Here is a 17,310-nt window from a genome sequence, read left to right as displayed (position 1 = left end):
CGGTTGCTATGGTGAACCTCGTGTTCTATAGGAGGTTATCGGGCGGTTGCTATGGTGACCCTCGTGTTCTATAGGAGGTTATCGGGCGGTTGCTATGGTGACCCTCCTGTTCTATAGGAGGTTATCGGGCGGTTGCTATGGTGACCCTCGTGTTCTATAGGAGGTTATCGGTCGGTTGCTATGGTGACCCTCCTGTTCTATAGGAGGTTATCGGTCGGTTGCTATGGTGAACCTCGTGTTCTATAGGAGGTTATCGGGCGGTTGCTATGGTGACCCTCGTGTTCTATAGGAGGTTATCGGGCGGTTGCTATGGTGACCCTCGTGTTCTATAGGAGGTTATCGGGCGGTTGCTATGGTGACCCTCCTGTTCTATAGGAGGTTATCGGGCGGTTGCTATGGTGACCCTCGTGTTCTATAGGAGGTTATTGGGCGGTTGCTATGGTGAACCTCGTGTTCTATAGGAGGTTATCGGGCGGTTGCTATGGTGACCCTCGTGTTCTATAGGAGGTTATCGGGCGGTTGCTATGGTGACCCTCGTGTTCTATAGGAGGTTATCGGGCGGTTGCTATGGTGACCCTCCTGTTCTATAGGAGGTTATCGGGCGGTTGCTATGGTGACCCTCGTGTTCTATAGGAGGTTATCGGTCGGTTGCTATGGTGACCCTCCTGTTCTATAGGAGGTTATCGGGCGGTTGCTATGGTGACCCTCGTGTTCTATAGGAGGTTATCGGGCGGTTGCTATGGTGACCCTCGTGTTCTATAGGAGGTTATCGGGCGGTTGCTATGGTGACCCTCCTGTTCTATAGGAGGTTATCGGGCGGTTGCTATGGTGACCCTCGTGTTCTATAGGAGGTTATCGGTCGGTTGCTATGGTGACCCTCGTGTTCTATAGGAGGTTATCGGTTGCTATGGTGACCCTCGTGTTCTATAGGAGGTTATCGGGCGGTTGCTATGGTGACCCTCGTGTTCTATAGGAGGTTATCGGGCGGTTGCTATGGTGAACCTCGTGTTCTATAGGAGGTTATCGGGCGGTTGCTATGGTGACCCTCGTGTTCTATAGGAGGTTATCGGGCGGTTGCTATGGTGACCCTCCTGTTCTATAGGAGGTTATCGGGCGGTTGCTATGGTGACCCTCGTGTTCTATAGGAGGTTATCGGGCGGTTGCTATGGTGACCCTCGTGTTCTATAGGAGGTTATCGGGCGGTTCCTATGGTGACCCTCGTGTTCTATAGGAGGTTATCGGGCGGTTGCTATGGTGACCCTCGTGTTCTATAGGAGGTTATCGGGCGGTTGCTATGGTGACCCTCCTGTTCTATAGGAGGTTATCGGGCGGTTGCTATGGTGACCCTCCTGTTCTATAGGAGGTTATTGGGCGGTTGCTATGGTGACCCTCGTGGTCTATAGGAGGTTATCGGTCGGTTGCTATGGTGACCCTCGTGTTCTCTATGGGATCATCTTCTCATCTGTCCCTGTGATTCAGCAAATTGCGGGCGCTCCATTGTCTGGATGAGGTCACCTGTGTGATCAGGGTGTGATGGAAGCTGTCATCCAGCAGGGGCGCTGTGAGGGGTCACGGGGGGTGATTATTATTATTTTCTTTTATCTGGAGTGTAAACTGCACCCCACTTTCCCTATATTAGTGACATCCCACAAACCGCGCCCGTCAGATAGGAGAGACAGGTTTTCTTCGATCGTACCCCACATATCTATCAATTGACCAATCCCGTCATAGTGATCCCTCTCCGACCAGTCCCGACATTGTGATCCGTCTCCCACCAGTCCCGACATTGTGATCCCTCTCCGACCAGTCCCCTCATAGTGATCCCTCTCCGACCAGTCCGCTCATAGTGATCCCTCTCCGACCAGTCCGCTCATAGTGATCCCTCTCCGACCAGTCCCGACATTGTGATCCCTCTCCGACCAGTCCCGACATTGTGATTCCTCTCCGACCAGTCCCATCATAGTGATCCCTCTATGACCAGTCCTGTCATAGTGATCCCTCTCCGACCAGTCCCCTCATAGTGATCCCTCTCCGACCAGTCCGCTCATAGTGATCCCTCTCCGACCAGTCCCGACATTGTGATCCCTCTCCGACCAGTCCCCTCATAGTGATCCCTCTCCGACCAGTCCCGACATTGTGATCCCTCTCCGACCAGTCCCGACATTGTGATCCCTCTCCGACCAGTCCCCTCATAGTGATCCCTCTCCGACCAGTCCCGACATTGTGATCCCTCTCCGACCAGTCCCCTCATAGTGATCCCTCTCTGACCAGTCCCATCATAGTGATCCCTCTCTGACCAGTCCCCTCATAGTGATCCCTCTCTGACCAGTCCCCTCATAGTGATCCCTCTCCGACCAGTCCCCTCATAGTGATCCCTCTCCGACCAGTCCCCTCATAGTGATCCCTCTCCGACCAGTCCCCTCATAGTGATCCCTCTCTGACCAGTCCCATCATAGTGATCCCTCTCTGACCAGTCCCCTCATAGTGATCCCTCTCCGACCAGTCCCGACATTGTGATCCCTCTCCGACCAGTCCCCTCATAGTGATCCCTCTCTGACCAGTCCCATCATAGTGATCCCTCTCTGACCAGTCCCCTCATAGTGATCCCTCTCCGACCAGTCCCGTCATAGTGATCCCTCTCTGACCAGTCCCCTCATAGTGATCCCTCTCTGACCAGTCCCATCATAGTGATCCCTCTCTGACCAGTCCCCTCATAGTGATCCCTCTCTGACCAGTCCCATCATAGTGATCCCTCTCTGACCAGTCCCCTCATAGTGATCCCTCTCTGACCAGTCCCATCATAGTGATCCCTCTCTGACCAGTCCCCTCATAGTGATCCCTCTCTGACCAGTCCCCTCATAGTGATCCCTCTCTGACCAGTCCCATCATAGTGATCCCTCTCTGATCAGTCCCCTCATAGTGATCCCTCTCTGACCAGTCCCATCATAGTGATCCCTCTCTGACCAGTCCCCTCATAGTGATCCCTCTCTGACCAGTCCCCTCATAGTGATCCCTCTCCGACCAGTCCCGTCATAGTGATCCCTCTCTGACCAGTCCCCTCATAGTGATCCCTCTCTGACCAGTCCCATCATAGTGATCCCTCTCTGATCAGTCCCCTCATAGTGATCCCTCTCTGACCAGTCCCATCATAGTGATCCCTCTCTGACCAGTCCCCTCATAGTGATCCCTCTCTGACCAGTCCCGTCATAGTGATCCCTCTCTGAACAGTCCCATCATAGTGATCCCTCTCTGACCAGTCCCATCATAGTGATCCCTCTCTGACCAGTCCCCTCATAGTGATCCCTCTCCGACCAGTCCCCTCATAGTGATCCCTCTCTGACCAGTCCGCTCATAGTGATCCCTCTCTGACCAGTCCCATCATAGTGATCCCTCTCTGACCAGTCCCCTCATAGTGATCCCTCTCCGACCAGTCCCCTCATAGTGATCCCTCTCTGACCAGTCCCCTCATAGTGATCCCTCTCCGACCAGTCCGCTCATAGTGATCCCTCTCCGACCAGTCCCCTCATAGTGATCCCTCTCTGACCAGTCCTGTCATAGTGATCCCTCTCCGACCAGTCCCCTCATAGTGATCCCTCTCTGACCAGTCCCCTCATAGTGATCCCTCTCCGACCAGTCCGCTCATAGTGATCCCTCTCCAACCAGTCCTGTCATAGTGATCCCTCTCCAACCAGTCCTGTCATAGTGATCCCTCTCCGACCAGTCCCTTCATAGTGATCCCTCTCTGACCAGTCTCCTCATAGTGATCCCTCTCTGACCAGTCCCCTCATAGTGATCCCTCTCTGACCAGTCCCGTCATAGTGATCCCTCTCTGACCAGTCCCCTCATAGTGATCCCTCTCCGACCAGTCCCGTCATAGTGATCCCTCTCCGACCAGTCCCCTCATAGTGATCCCTCTCTGACCAGTCCCCTCATAGTGATCCCTCCCTGACCAGTCCCCTCATAGTGATCCCTCTCTGACCAGTCCTGTCATAGTGATCCCTCTCTGACCAGTCCCCTCATAGTGATCCCTCTCTGACCAGTCCCCTCATAGTGATCCCTCTCTGACCAGTCCTGTCATAGTGATCCCTCTCTGACCAGTCCCCTCATAGTGATCCCTCTCCGACCAGTCCCCTCATAGTGATCCCTCTCCGACCAGTCCCCTCATAGTGATCCCTCTCTGACCAGTCCCCTCATAGTGATCCCTCTCTGACCAGTCCCCTCATAGTGATCCCTCTCCGACCAGTCCCCTCATAGTGATCCCTCTCCGACCAGTCCCATCATAGTGATCCCTCTCTGACCAGTCCCATCATAGTGATCCCTCTCCGACCAGTCCCATCATAGTGATCCCTCTCCGACCAGTCCCATCATAGTGATCCCTCTCTGACCAGTCCCCTCATAGTGATCCCTCTCTGACCAGTCCCCTCATAGTGATCCCTCTCCGACCAGTCCCCTCATAGTGATCCCTCTCCGACCAGTCCCATCATAGTGATCCCTCTCTGACCAGTCCCCTCATAGTGATCCCTCTCCGACCAGTCCCCTCATAGTGATCCCTCTCCGACCAGTCCGCTCATAGTGATCCCTCTCCGACCAGTCCCCTCATAGTGATCCCTCTCCGACCAGTCCCCTCATAGTGATCCCTCTCCGACCAGTCCCTCATAGTGATCCCTCTCTGACCAGTCCCCTCATAGTGATCCCTCTCTGACCAGTCCCCTCATAGTGATCCCTCTCCGACCAGTCCCCTCATAGTGATCCCTCTCCGACCAGTCCCATCATAGTGATCCCTCTCTGACCAGTCCCCTCATAGTGATCCCTCTCCGACCAGTCCCCTCATAGTGATCCCTCTCCGACCAGTCCGCTCATAGTGATCCCTCTCCGACCAGTCCCCTCATAGTGATCCCTCTCCGACCAGTCCCCTCATAGTGATCCCTCTCCGACCAGTCCCGTCATAGTGATCCCTACTTATAACATATGTCCATGGACATTTATTGCCACCATGGGGCAGATAGAGCGCCCCCACATGTCAGATTCAGGGAGAATTTTGCTCCCCAATAAAGAGAACCTGTACTGGGAGAAGGAAAAGCTAAGCGTGTTTTACTGACACTCCCCTCCCCCTCCTCTCTGACAACCTGCTGGTCACATGACCCTGGGGGAGGGGCTGAGATATATATAAGAGGGAGGAGCCGACACTCTACAATGATTCTAAGGAAGCTTCTAAGACGGCTGGGAGTCCCTTCGAGGCCATTGGAGAACACGACCATGAGCACCGGTGAGTGCAACATGTCAGGGAGGAGTATGGGGGGCTCTGAGCTAAGGGGGGGGGTGAATATGGGGGGGCTCTGGGCTGAATTGGGGTGAATATGGGGGGCTCTGGGCTAATTGGGGTGAATATGGGGGGCTCTGAGCTAATGGAGGTGAATATGGGGGGCTCTGACCTAATGGGGAATGAATATGGGGGGCTCTGGGCTGAATTGGGGTGAATATGGGGGGCTCTGGGCTGAATTGGGGTGAATATGGGGGGCTCTGGGCTGAATTGGGGTGAATATGGGGGGCCCTGGGCTGAATTGGGGTGAATATGGGGGGCCCTGGGCTGAATTGGGGTGAATATGGGGGGGCCCTGGGCTGAATTGGGGTGAATATGGGGGGCCCTGGGCTGAATTGGGGTGAATATGGGGGGCCCTGGGCTGAATTGGGGTGAATATGGGGGGGCCCTGGGCTGAATTGGGGTGAATATGGGGGGCTCTGAGCTAATTGGGGTGAATATGGGGGGCCCTGGGCTGAATTGGGGTGAATATGGGGGGGCCCTGGGCTGAATTGGGGTGAATATGGGGGGCTCTGAGCTAATTGGGGTGAATATGGGGGGCCCTGGGCTGAATTGGGGTGAATATGGGGGGCCCTGGGCTGAATTGGGGTGAATATGGGGGGGCCCTGGGCTGAATTGGGGTGAATATGGGGGGCCTGGGGTGAATATGGGGGGCCCTGGGCTGAATTGGGGTGAATATGGGGGGCCTGGGGTGAATATGGGGGGCCCTGTGGGTATTCATTAATGGGGACATCTCTACAATCACTACGTCATGACACTTGTTTGTACGATCGTTTCTTGCATGTTTTCCCACAGCTGAATATCAGCCAATCAGAGGGCTTGTAGCACAGACGATCTCTCAGGTGGCCCCCTCCCCTCCCCCATGGAAGATCAGATTGTTGTGTCTCTTGGAGGCTCATCAGTGCCGGTCATTGTGATTCAGCACATTCCTGAGTCCCCTATGGACTTCTATAGAGCTGGAAGCCGATCGTTGTGTGTACATCGGTCACAGGGCGTGTCACAGGGCGTGTCACAGGGCGTGTCACAGGGCGTGTCTAATGTCACCTGGAGAATCTTCCCACCAATTATAGAACCTGATCTAATGTCCGCCATACACACTGCGACCCGCCATCGGGATCGATCTTTGTGAGTTGGGAATATGGAAGATCTGAACAATCGATCAGCTCTGTACCATAAAGTGCAGTAATACGAGTGTGTCGATCGATGTGCCATTCATTGTGAATCTCCACAACACACATGTGCTGCAATGAACGGCGTCCTGTGCGTCCCACTGCGACATATTACACCCAACGTCTACGTTTTCAATCGCTGAGATGTGATGCAGCAAATTCCTTCTCATTAGTCTGTTCAACGCAGAAAACGCGTCCAACGCATTGTGTATGGAGGCCAAACCGATCAAACAGACCGCGCCATTCTCTGAGGGGTGCGCGCCATTCTCCTGAGGGGTGCGCGCCATTCTCCCGAGGGGTGCGCGCCATTCTCCCGAGGGGTGCTCTCCATTCTCCTGAGGGGTGCTCTCCATTCTCCCGAGGGGTGCTCTCCATTCTCCCGAGGGGTGCTCTCCATTCTCCCGAGGGGTGCTCTCCATTCTCCCGAGGGGTGCTCTCCATTCTCCCGAGGGGTGCTCTCCATTCTCCCGAGGGGTGCTCTCCATTCTCCCGAGGGGTGCTCTCCATTCTCCCGAGGGGTGCTCTCCATTCTCCCGAGGGGTGCTCTCCATTCTCCCGAGGGGTGCTCTCCATTCTCCCGAGGGGTGCTCTCCATTCTCTGAGGGGGGTGCTCTCCATTCTCCTGAGGTACAATATATCTGTTACTGGTATCTATATAGCAGAAAAAATTATATATATATATATATATATATATATATATATATATATTGCAGCGCTTGTGATAAATTAAACCAAATACATAATTGTATTACTGCAGCTGTAAGAAAAGTACAAATACTTCAATAATACAAACACACAATACAGAGCTGGTAACAATCTCAGGAATATGACATGAAAAGTGCTGAGTGTAATGTTACTGGAATCAGAAATATGAAGAAAATGATAAATGTACAATAAATACTAAACACAAAGCAATATAAATGAAGTGTTGAAAGAATCAATGAAATGAATAATAGTGTGAAATAAATGCCATCAGTGGAGGGATACACGGGGGGAGGGGATACACGGGAGGATATACACGGGGGGTAGATACACGGGGGGGCTTCTGGTGGGGATCTGACTGGAGAGAAAGCAGCATCTCTTCACCTTGTGCTGACAGTCCGTCTTCTGGAGCGCTGCAGTCTGATGACTCTGATGATGTGATATGAGGAGGAAATAAGTCATATACAGATATTATTATACTTGTAGATTTCCACCATCTGATCAGACCCAAAAGGCAAAGAAAAGTGATCTGGTGAAGTATTGCGGAGAAAGAGATCACTTGCGCATGATAGCGCTACTCACAAGATTCTGGGTTGCAAACAGACCTATCAGAAAACTTCTGTGATCGCCGATAGAAGCGTGCGTTCCACGGGAACAGGAAGAACAATATATAATAATATCTGTATATGACTTATTTCCTCCTCATATCACATCATCAGAGTCATCAGACTGCAGCGCTCCAGAAGACGGACTGTCAGCACAAGGTGAAGAGATGCCGCTTTCTCTCCAGTCAGATCCCCACCAGAAGCCCCCCGTGTATCCCCTCCCCCCGTGTATCTCCCGTGTATCTCCCCCTGTGTATCTCCCGTGTATCCCCCCCCCCGTGTATCTCCCCCCGTGTATCTCCCATGTATCCCCCCCCCCGTGTATCTCCCCCTGTGTATCTCCCGTGTATCCCCCCCCCCCCCATGTATCTCCCGTGTATCCCCCCCCCCCGTGTATCTCCCCCCGTGTATCTCCCGTGTATCCCCCCCCGTGTATCTCCCATGTATCCCCCCCCCCGTGTATCTCCCCCTGTGTATCTCCCGTGTATCCCCCCCCCCCGTGTATCTCCCCCCGTGTATCTCCCATGTATCCCCCCCCCCGTGTATCTCCCCCTGTGTATCTCCCGTGTATCCCCCCCCCCCCCCGTGTATCTCCCGTGTATCCCCCCCCCCCATGTATCTCCCGTGTATCCCCCCCCCCCCGTGTATCTCCCCCCCGTGTATCTCCCGTGTATCTCCCCCTGTGTATCTCCCGTGTATCCCCCCCCCCCCGTGTATCTCCCCCCGTGTATCTCCCGTGTATCCCCCCCCCATGTATCTCCCGTGTATCCCCCCCCCCCCGTGTATCTCCCCCCCGTGTATCTCCCGTGTATCTCCCCCTGTGTATCTCCCGTGTATCTCCCCCCGTGTATCTCCCCCCGTGTATCTCCCGTGTATCTCCCCCCGTGTATCTCCCGTGTATCCCCCCCCCCCCCCGTGTATCTCCCATGTATCCCCCCCCCCCGTGTATCTACCCCCCGTGTATATCCTCCCGTGTATCTCCCGTGTATCCCCCCCCCCCCCGTGTATCTCCCCCCGTGTATCTCCCGTGTATCCCCCCCCCCCGTGTATCTCCCGTGTATCCCCCCCCCCCCCCCCCCGTGTATCTCCCGTGTATCCCCCCCCCCGTGTATCTCCCCCCGTGTATCTCCCATGTATCCCCCCCCCCCCGTGTATCTCCCGTGTATCCCCCCCTGTGTATCTCCCGTGTATCCCCCCCCCCCCTGTGTATCTCCCGTGTATCCCCCCCCCTGTGTATCCCCCCCCCCCCCCCCCCCCGTGTTTCCTCCACTGATGGCTTTTTTTTCACACTATTATTCATTTCATTGATTCTTTCAACACTTCATTTATATTGCTTTGTGTTTAGTATTTATTGTACATTTATCATTTTCTTCATATTTCTGATTCCAGTAACATTACACTCAGCACTTTTCATATCATATTCCTGAGATTGTTACCAGCTCTGTATTGTGTGTTGTTTTTAGTATCTATATAACGCCAGTAATCTCCATTCATCCCTGCCCCCAAGAGCTTGCACTCTAAGTCCTTTGCTCCATCCATGTCTATGGAGTGGGGGGTGTCACACAAATATCGGGGTCACTTCTCTACTCATCGCAGATTCCAACTCCTGCAAATGGCGCTCTCCGGGACGCAGGCGACTAAGTAACCGAGGGGCGGGGGAGGGAAGGAGGAGGAGCTTATTTTGAGTGTTAGGGTTTGTCAGCCTGCAATACCCGGGACCACCACTAGAGGGAGACTCCGCCCCCTATCCAGCTGGCTGACCACACACAGACAGATACAAATCTTACATACAATCTGGTGCACTCTAGTGGTTGGGGAGCCGTCACTTTTGGGGTTCCTCCAGCTGTCCTATGAGTGAGAACCCCGGTGTGAATCGCTCTTCCCACTCTCCACACACCATAGATTACCACCACCCAATCATTTGTCTGCAGACTGACCGCCTGGACCACCACACACAGTACAATCCCCCCCCCGGAGAGTCCCGACTTCTCACACACAATACAATCCTCCCCCGGAGAGTCCCGACTTCTCACACACAATACAATCCCCCCCCCGGAGAGTCCCGACTTCTCACACACAATACAATCCCCCCCCCCGGAGAGTCCCCGACTTCTCACACACAATACAATCCTCCCCCGGAGAGTCCCGACTTCTCACACACAATACAATCCTCCCCCCCCGGAGAGTCCCGACTTCTCACACACAATACAATCCCCCCCCCGGAGAGTCCCGACTTCTCACACACAATACAATCCCCCCCCCCCGGAGAGTCCCGACTTCTCACACACAATACAATCCCCCCCCCGGGGAGTCCCGACTTCTCACACACAATACAATTCCCCCCCCGGGGAGTCCCGACTTCTCACACACAATACAATCCTCCCCCGGGGAGTCCCGACTTCTCACACACAATACAATCCTCCCCCCCCGGAGAGTCCCGACTTCTCACACACAATACAATCCTCCCCCGGAGAGTCCCGACTTCTCACACACAATACAATCCTCCCCCGGAGAGTCCCGACTTCTCACACACAATACAATCCTCCCCCGGAGAGTCCCGACTTCTCACACACAATACAATCCTCCCCCCCCCCGGAGAGTCCCGACTTCTCACACACAATACAATCCCCCCCCCGGAGAGTCCCGACTTCTCACACACAATACAATCCCCCCCCCGGGAGTCCCGACTTCTCACACACAATACAATCCCCCCGGAGAGTCCCGACTTCTCACACACAATACAATCCCCCCCGGAGAGTCCCGACTTCTCACACACAATACAATCCCCCCGGAGAGTCCCGACTTCTCACACACAATACAATCCCCCCCCCGGAGAGTCCCGACTTCTCACACACAATACAATCCCCCCCCCGGGGAGTCCCGACTTCTCACACACAATACAATCCCCCCGGAGAGTCCCGACTTCTCACACACAATACAATCCCCCCCCGGAGAGTCCCGACTTCTCACACACAATACAATCCCCCCGGAGCGTCCCGACTTCTCACACACAATACAATCCCCCCCCCGGGGAGTCCCGACTTCTCACACACAATACAATCCCCCCGGAGAGTCCCGACTTCTCACACACAATACAATCCCCCCCCCCGGGGAGTCCCGACTTCTCACACACAATACAATCCCCCCCCCGGAGAGTCCCGACTTCTCACACACAATACAATCCTCCCCCCGGGGAGTCCCGACTTCTCACACACAATACAATCCCCCCGGAGCGTCCCGACTTCTCACACACAATACAATCCCCCCCCGGGGAGTCCCGACTTCTCACACACAATACAATCCCCCCGGAGAGTCCCGACTTCTCACACACAATACAATCCCCCCCCGGAGAGTCCCGACTTCTCACACACAATACAATCCCCCCCCCGGAGAGTCCCGACTTCTCACACACAATACAATCCTCCCCCGGGGAGTCCCGACTTCTCACACACAATACAATCCCCCCCCGGGAGTCCCGACTTCTCACACACAATACAATCCCCCCCCCGGGGAGTCCCGACTTCTCACACACAATACAATCCCCCCGGAGAGTCCCGACTTCTCACACACAATACAATCCCCCCCCCCGGGGAGTCCCGACTTCTCACACACAATACAATCCCCCCCCCGGGGAGTCCCGACTTCTCACACACAATACAATCCCCCCCCCGGAGAGTCCCGACTTCTCACACACAATACAATCCCCCCCCGGGGAGTCCCGACTTCTCACACACAATACAATCCCCCCCCCCCCCCCCCCCCGGGGAGTCCCGACTTCTCACACACAATACAATCCCCCCCCCCCGGAGAGTCCCGACTTCTCACACACAATACAATCCCCCCCCCCCGGAGAGTCCCGACTTCTCACACACAATACAATCCCCCCCCCGGGGAGTCCCGACTTCTCACACACAATACAATCCCCCCCCCGGGGAGTCCCGACTTCTCACACACAATACAATCCCCCCCCCGGGGAGTCCCGACTTCTCACACACAATACAATCCCCCCCCCGGAGAGTCCCGACTTCTCACACACAATACAATCCCCCCCCCGGGAGTCCCGACTTCTCACACACAATACAATCCTCCCCCGGAGAGTCCGACTTCTCACACACAATACAATCCCCCCCGGAGAGTCCCGACTTCTCACACACAATACAATCCCCCCCCCGGGGAGTCCGACTTCTCACACACAATACAATCCCCCCCCCGGGGAGTCCCGACTTCTCACACACAATACAATCCTCCCCCCGGAGAGTCCCGACTTCTCACACACAATACAATCCCCCCCCCGGAGAGTCCCGACTTCTCCCACACAATACAATCCCCCCCCCGGAGAGTCCCGACTTCTCACACACAATACAATCCCCCCCCCGGAGAGTCCCGACTTCTCACACACAATACAATCCCCCCCCGGAGAGTCCCGACTTCTCACACACAATACAATCCCCCCCCCCGGAGGAGTCCCGACTTCTCACACACAATACAATCCCCCCCCCCCCGGGGAGTCCCGACTTCTCCCACACAATACAATCCCCCCCCGGGAGTCCCGACTTCTCCCACACAATACAATCCCCCCCCCGGGGAGTCCCGACTTCTCCCACACAATACAATCCCCCCCCCCGGGGAGTCCCGACTTCTCCCACACAATACAATCCTCCCCCCCCCGGAGAGTCCCGACTTCTCACACACAATACAATCCCCCCGGAGAGTCCCGACTTCTCACACACAATACAATCCCCCCCCCCGGGGAGTCCCGACTTCTCACACACAATACAATCCCCCCCCGGAGAGTCCCGACTTCTCACACACAATACAATCCCCCCCCCCCCGGGGAGTCCCGACTTCTCACACACAATACAATCCTCCCCCCCCCCGGAGAGTCCCGACTTCTCACACACAATACAATCCCCCCCCCGGAGAGTCCCGACTTCTCACACACAATACAATCCCCCCGGAGAGTCCCGACTTCTCACACACAATACAATCCCCCCCCCCGGGGAGTCCCGACTTCTCACACACAATACAATCCTCCCCCCCCGGAGAGTCCCGACTTCTCACACACAATACAATCCCCCCGGAGAGTCCCGACTTCTCACACACAATACAATCCCCCCCCCCCCGGGGAGTCCCGACTTCTCACACACAATACAATCCCCCCCCCCGGGGAGTCCCGACTTCTCACACACAATACAATCCCCCCCGGAGAGTCCCGACTTCTCACACACAATACAATCCCCCCCCCGGGGAGTCCCGACTTCTCACACACAATACAATCCCCCCCCCCGAGTCCCGACTCTCACCCCCCGTCCAATCCCCCCCCGGGAGTCCCGACTTCTCACACACAATACAATCCCCCCCGGAGAGTCCCGACTTCTCACACACAATACAATCCTCCCCCCGGGGAGTCCCGACTTCTCACACACAATACAATCCTCCCCCCCGGGGAGTCCCGACTTCTCACACACAATACAATCCCCCCCCGGAGAGTCCCGACTTCTCACACACAATACAATCCTCCCCCCGGGGAGTCCCGACTTCTCACACACAATACAATCCCCCCCCGGGAGTCCCGACTTCTCACACACAATACAATCCCCCCCCGGAGAGTCCCGACTTCTCACACACAATACAATCCCCCCGGAGAGTCCCGACTTCTCACACACAATACAATCCCCCCCCCCCCCGGGGAGTCCCGACTTCTCACACACAATACAATCCTCCCCCGGAGAGTCCCGACTTCTCACACACAATACAATCCTCCCCCCGGAGAGTCCCGACTTCTCACACACAATACAATCCCCCCCCCGGGAGTCCCGACTTCTCACACACAATACAATCCCCCCCCCGGGGAGTCCCGACTTCTCACACACAATACAATCCTCCCCCCCCCGGAGAGTCCCGACTTCTCACACACAATACAATCCTCCCCCCGGAGAGTCCCGACTTCTCACACACAATACAATCCTCCCCCGGAGAGTCCCGACTTCTCACACACAATACAATCCTCCCCCGGAGAGTCCCGACTTCTCACACACAATACAATCCCCCCCCCCGGAGAGTCCCGACTTCTCACACACAATACAATCCCCCCCCCCCGGGAGTCCCGACTTCTCACACACAATACAATCCCCCCCCCGGAGAGTCCCGACTTCTCACACACAATACAATCCCCCCCCGGGGAGTCCCGACTTCTCACACACAATACAATCCCCCCCGGAGAGTCCCGACTTCTCACACACAATACAATCCCCCCCCGGAGAGTCCCGACTTCTCACACACAATACAATCCCCCCCGGAGAGTCCCGACTTCTCACACACAATACAATCCCCCCCCCGGAGAGTCCCGACTTCTCACACACAATACAATCCCCCCCCCGGGAGTCCCGACTTCTCACACACAATACAATCCCCCCCCGGAGAGTCCCGACTTCTCACACACAATACAATCCCCCCCCGGAGAGTCCCGACTTCTCACACACAATACAATCCTCCCCCGGAGAGTCCCGACTTCTCACACACAATACAATCCCCCCCCCGGGGAGTCCCCGACTTCTCACACACAATACAATCCCCCCCGGTGAGTCCCGACTTCTCACACACAATACAATCCCCCCCCCCGGAGAGTCCCGACTTCTCACACACAATACAATCCCCCCCCCCGGAGAGTCCCGACTTCTCACACACAATACAATCCCCCCCCCGGAGAGTCCCGACTTCTCACACACAATACAATCCCCCCCCGGGGAGTCCCGACTTCTCACACACAATACAATCCCCCCCCCGGGGAGTCCCGACTTCTCACACACAATACAATCCCCCCCCGGAGAGTCCCGACTTCTCACACACAATACAATCCCCCCCCCCCGGGGAGTCCCGACTTCTCACACACAATACAATCCCCCCCCCGGGGGAGTCCCGACTTCTCACACACAATACAATCCCCCCCCGGAGAGTCCCGACTTCTCACACACAATACAATCCCCCCCCCGGGGAGTCCCGACTTCTCACACACAATACAATCCCCCCCCCGGGGAGTCCCGACTTCTCACACACAATACAATCCCCCCCCGGAGAGTCCCGACTTCTCACACACAATACAATCCCCCCCCCGGAGAGTCCCGACTTCTCACACACAATACAATCCCCCCCCCGGAGAGTCCCGACTTCTCACACACAATACAATCCCCCCCGGAGAGTCCCGACTTCTCACACACAATACAATCCCCCCCCCCGGGGAGTCCCGACTTCTCACACACAATACAATCCCCCCCCCCGGGGAGTCCCGACTTCTCACACACAGTACAATCCTCCCCCGGAGAGTCCCGACTTCTCACACACAATACAATTCCCCCCCCCGGAGAGTCCCGACTTCTCACACACAATACAATCCCCCCCCCCGGGGAGTCCCGACTTCTCACACACAATACAATCCCCCCCCCCCGGAGAGTCCCGACTTCTCACACACAATACAATCCCCCCCGGAGAGTCCCGACTTCTCACACACATTACAATCCCCCCCCCCGGGGAGTCCCGACTTCTCACACACAATACAATCCCCCCCCCCGGAGAGTCCCGACTTCTCACACACAATACAATCCCCCCCCGGAGAGTCCCGACTTCTCACACACAATACAATCCCCCCCCCCCCGGGGAGTCCCGACTTCTCACACACAATACAATCCCCCCCCGGGGAGTCCCGACTTCTCACACACAATACAATCCCCCCCCCCCGGGGAGTCCCGACTTCTCCCACACAATACAATCCCCCCCCCGGGGAGTCCCGACTTCTCCCACACAATACAATCCTCCCCCCCCCGGAGAGTCCCGACTTCTCACACACAATACAATCCCCCCCGGAGAGTCCCGACTTCTCACACACAATACAATCCCCCCCCCGGGGAGTCCCGACTTCTCACACACAATACAATCCTCCCCCCCGGAGAGTCCCGACTTCTCACACACAATACAATCCCCCCCCCCCCCGGGGAGTCCCGACTTCTCACACACAATACAATCCCCCCCCGGGAGTCCCGACTTCTCACACACAATACAATCCCCCCCCCCCGGAGAGTCCCGACTTCTCACACACAATACAATCCCCCCCCCCGGAGAGTCCCGACTTCTCACACACAATACAATCCCCCCCCGGGGAGTCCCGACTTCTCACACACAATACAATCCCCCCCCCCCCCCCCGGAGAGTCCCGACTTCTCACACACAATACAATCCTCCCCCGGAGAGTCCCGACTTCTCACACACAATACAATCCTCCCCCCGGGAGTCCCGACTTCTCACACACAATACAATCCTCCCCCCCGGAGAGTCCCGACTTCTCACACACAATACAATTCCCCCCCCCGGGAGTCCCGACTTCTCACACACAATACAATCCCCCCCCGGGAGTCCCGACTTCTCACACACAATACAATCCCCCCCCGGAGAGTCCCGACTTCTCACACACAATACAATCCTCCCCCCGGGGAGTCCCGACTTCTCACACACAATACAATCCCCCCCGGAGAGTCCCGACTTCTCACACACAATACAATCCCCCCCGGAGAGTCCCGACTTCTCACACACAATACAATCCCCCCCCCCCGGAGAGTCCCGACTTCTCACACACAATACAATCCCCCCCCCCCGGGGAGTCCCGACTTCTCACACACAATACAATCCCCCCCCCGGAGAGTCCCGACTTCTCACACACAATACAATCCCCCCCCGGGAGTCCCGACTTCTCACACACAATACAATCCCCCCCGGAGAGTCCCGACTTCTCACACACAATACAATCCCCCCCCCGGAGAGTCCCGACTTCTCACACACAATACAATCCCCCCCGGAGAGTCCCGACTTCTCACACACAATACAATCCCCCCCCCGGAGAGTCCCGACTTCTCACACACAATACAATCCCCCCCCCCGGAGAGTCCCGACTTCTCACACACAATACAATCCCCCCCCGGAGAGTCCCGACTTCTCACACACAATACAATCCCCCCCCGGAGAGTCCCGACTTCTCACACACAATACAATCCCCCCCGGAGAGTCCCGACTTCTCACACACAATACAATCCCCCCCCCCGGGGAGTCCCGACTTCTCACACACAATACAATCCCCCCCCGGAGAGTCCCGACTTCTCACACACAATACAATCCCCCCCCCCGGAGAGTCCCGACTTCTCACACACAATACAATCCCCCCCCCCGGGGAGTCCCGACTTCTCACACACAATACAATCCCCCCCCCGGAGAGTCCCGACTTCTCACACACAATACAATCCCCCCCCGGGGAGTCCCGACTTCTCACACACAATACAATCCCCCCCCCGGGGAGTCCCGACTTCTCACACACAATACAATCCCCCCCCGGAGAGTCCCGACTTCTCACACACAATACAATCCCCCCCCCGGTGAGTCCCGACTTCTCACACACAATACAATCCCCCCCGGGGAGTCCCGACTTCTCACACACAATACAATCCCCCCCCCCGGAGAGTCCCGACTTCTC

At 56.3% G+C, this 17,310-nt stretch overlaps 1 protein-coding gene across 2 annotated transcripts in view; it reads left to right on the top strand.

Moving 5' to 3' along the window:
- The first annotated feature begins 5,139 nt into the window (after positions 1-5,139).
- The window catches only part of TSTD1 (thiosulfate sulfurtransferase like domain containing 1), a 40,456-nt gene continuing 28,285 nt past the window's right edge, over positions 5,140-17,310 (top strand). Inside the window, exons 1-2 of one of the 2 annotated variants that reach the window (XM_073608884.1) lie at positions 5,171-5,266; positions 7,911-7,955. In XM_073608884.1, the coding sequence (XP_073464985.1) occupies positions 5,194-5,266; positions 7,911-7,955 (118 nt within the window). In that variant the 5' untranslated portion in view covers positions 5,171-5,193. Of the gene's footprint in view, positions 5,267-7,910; positions 7,956-17,310 lie in introns of both variants that reach the window. The other variant, XM_073608886.1, reaches the window with a different exon arrangement.

The sequence above is a fragment of the Aquarana catesbeiana genome, linkage group LG13, assembly GCF_042186555.1.
Source record: "Aquarana catesbeiana isolate 2022-GZ linkage group LG13, ASM4218655v1, whole genome shotgun sequence".
NCBI lineage: Eukaryota > Metazoa > Chordata > Amphibia > Anura > Ranidae > Aquarana > Aquarana catesbeiana.
The sequence above is the reverse complement of the archived record's forward strand: the minus strand, read 5'-3'. Positions and strand labels throughout refer to the sequence as shown.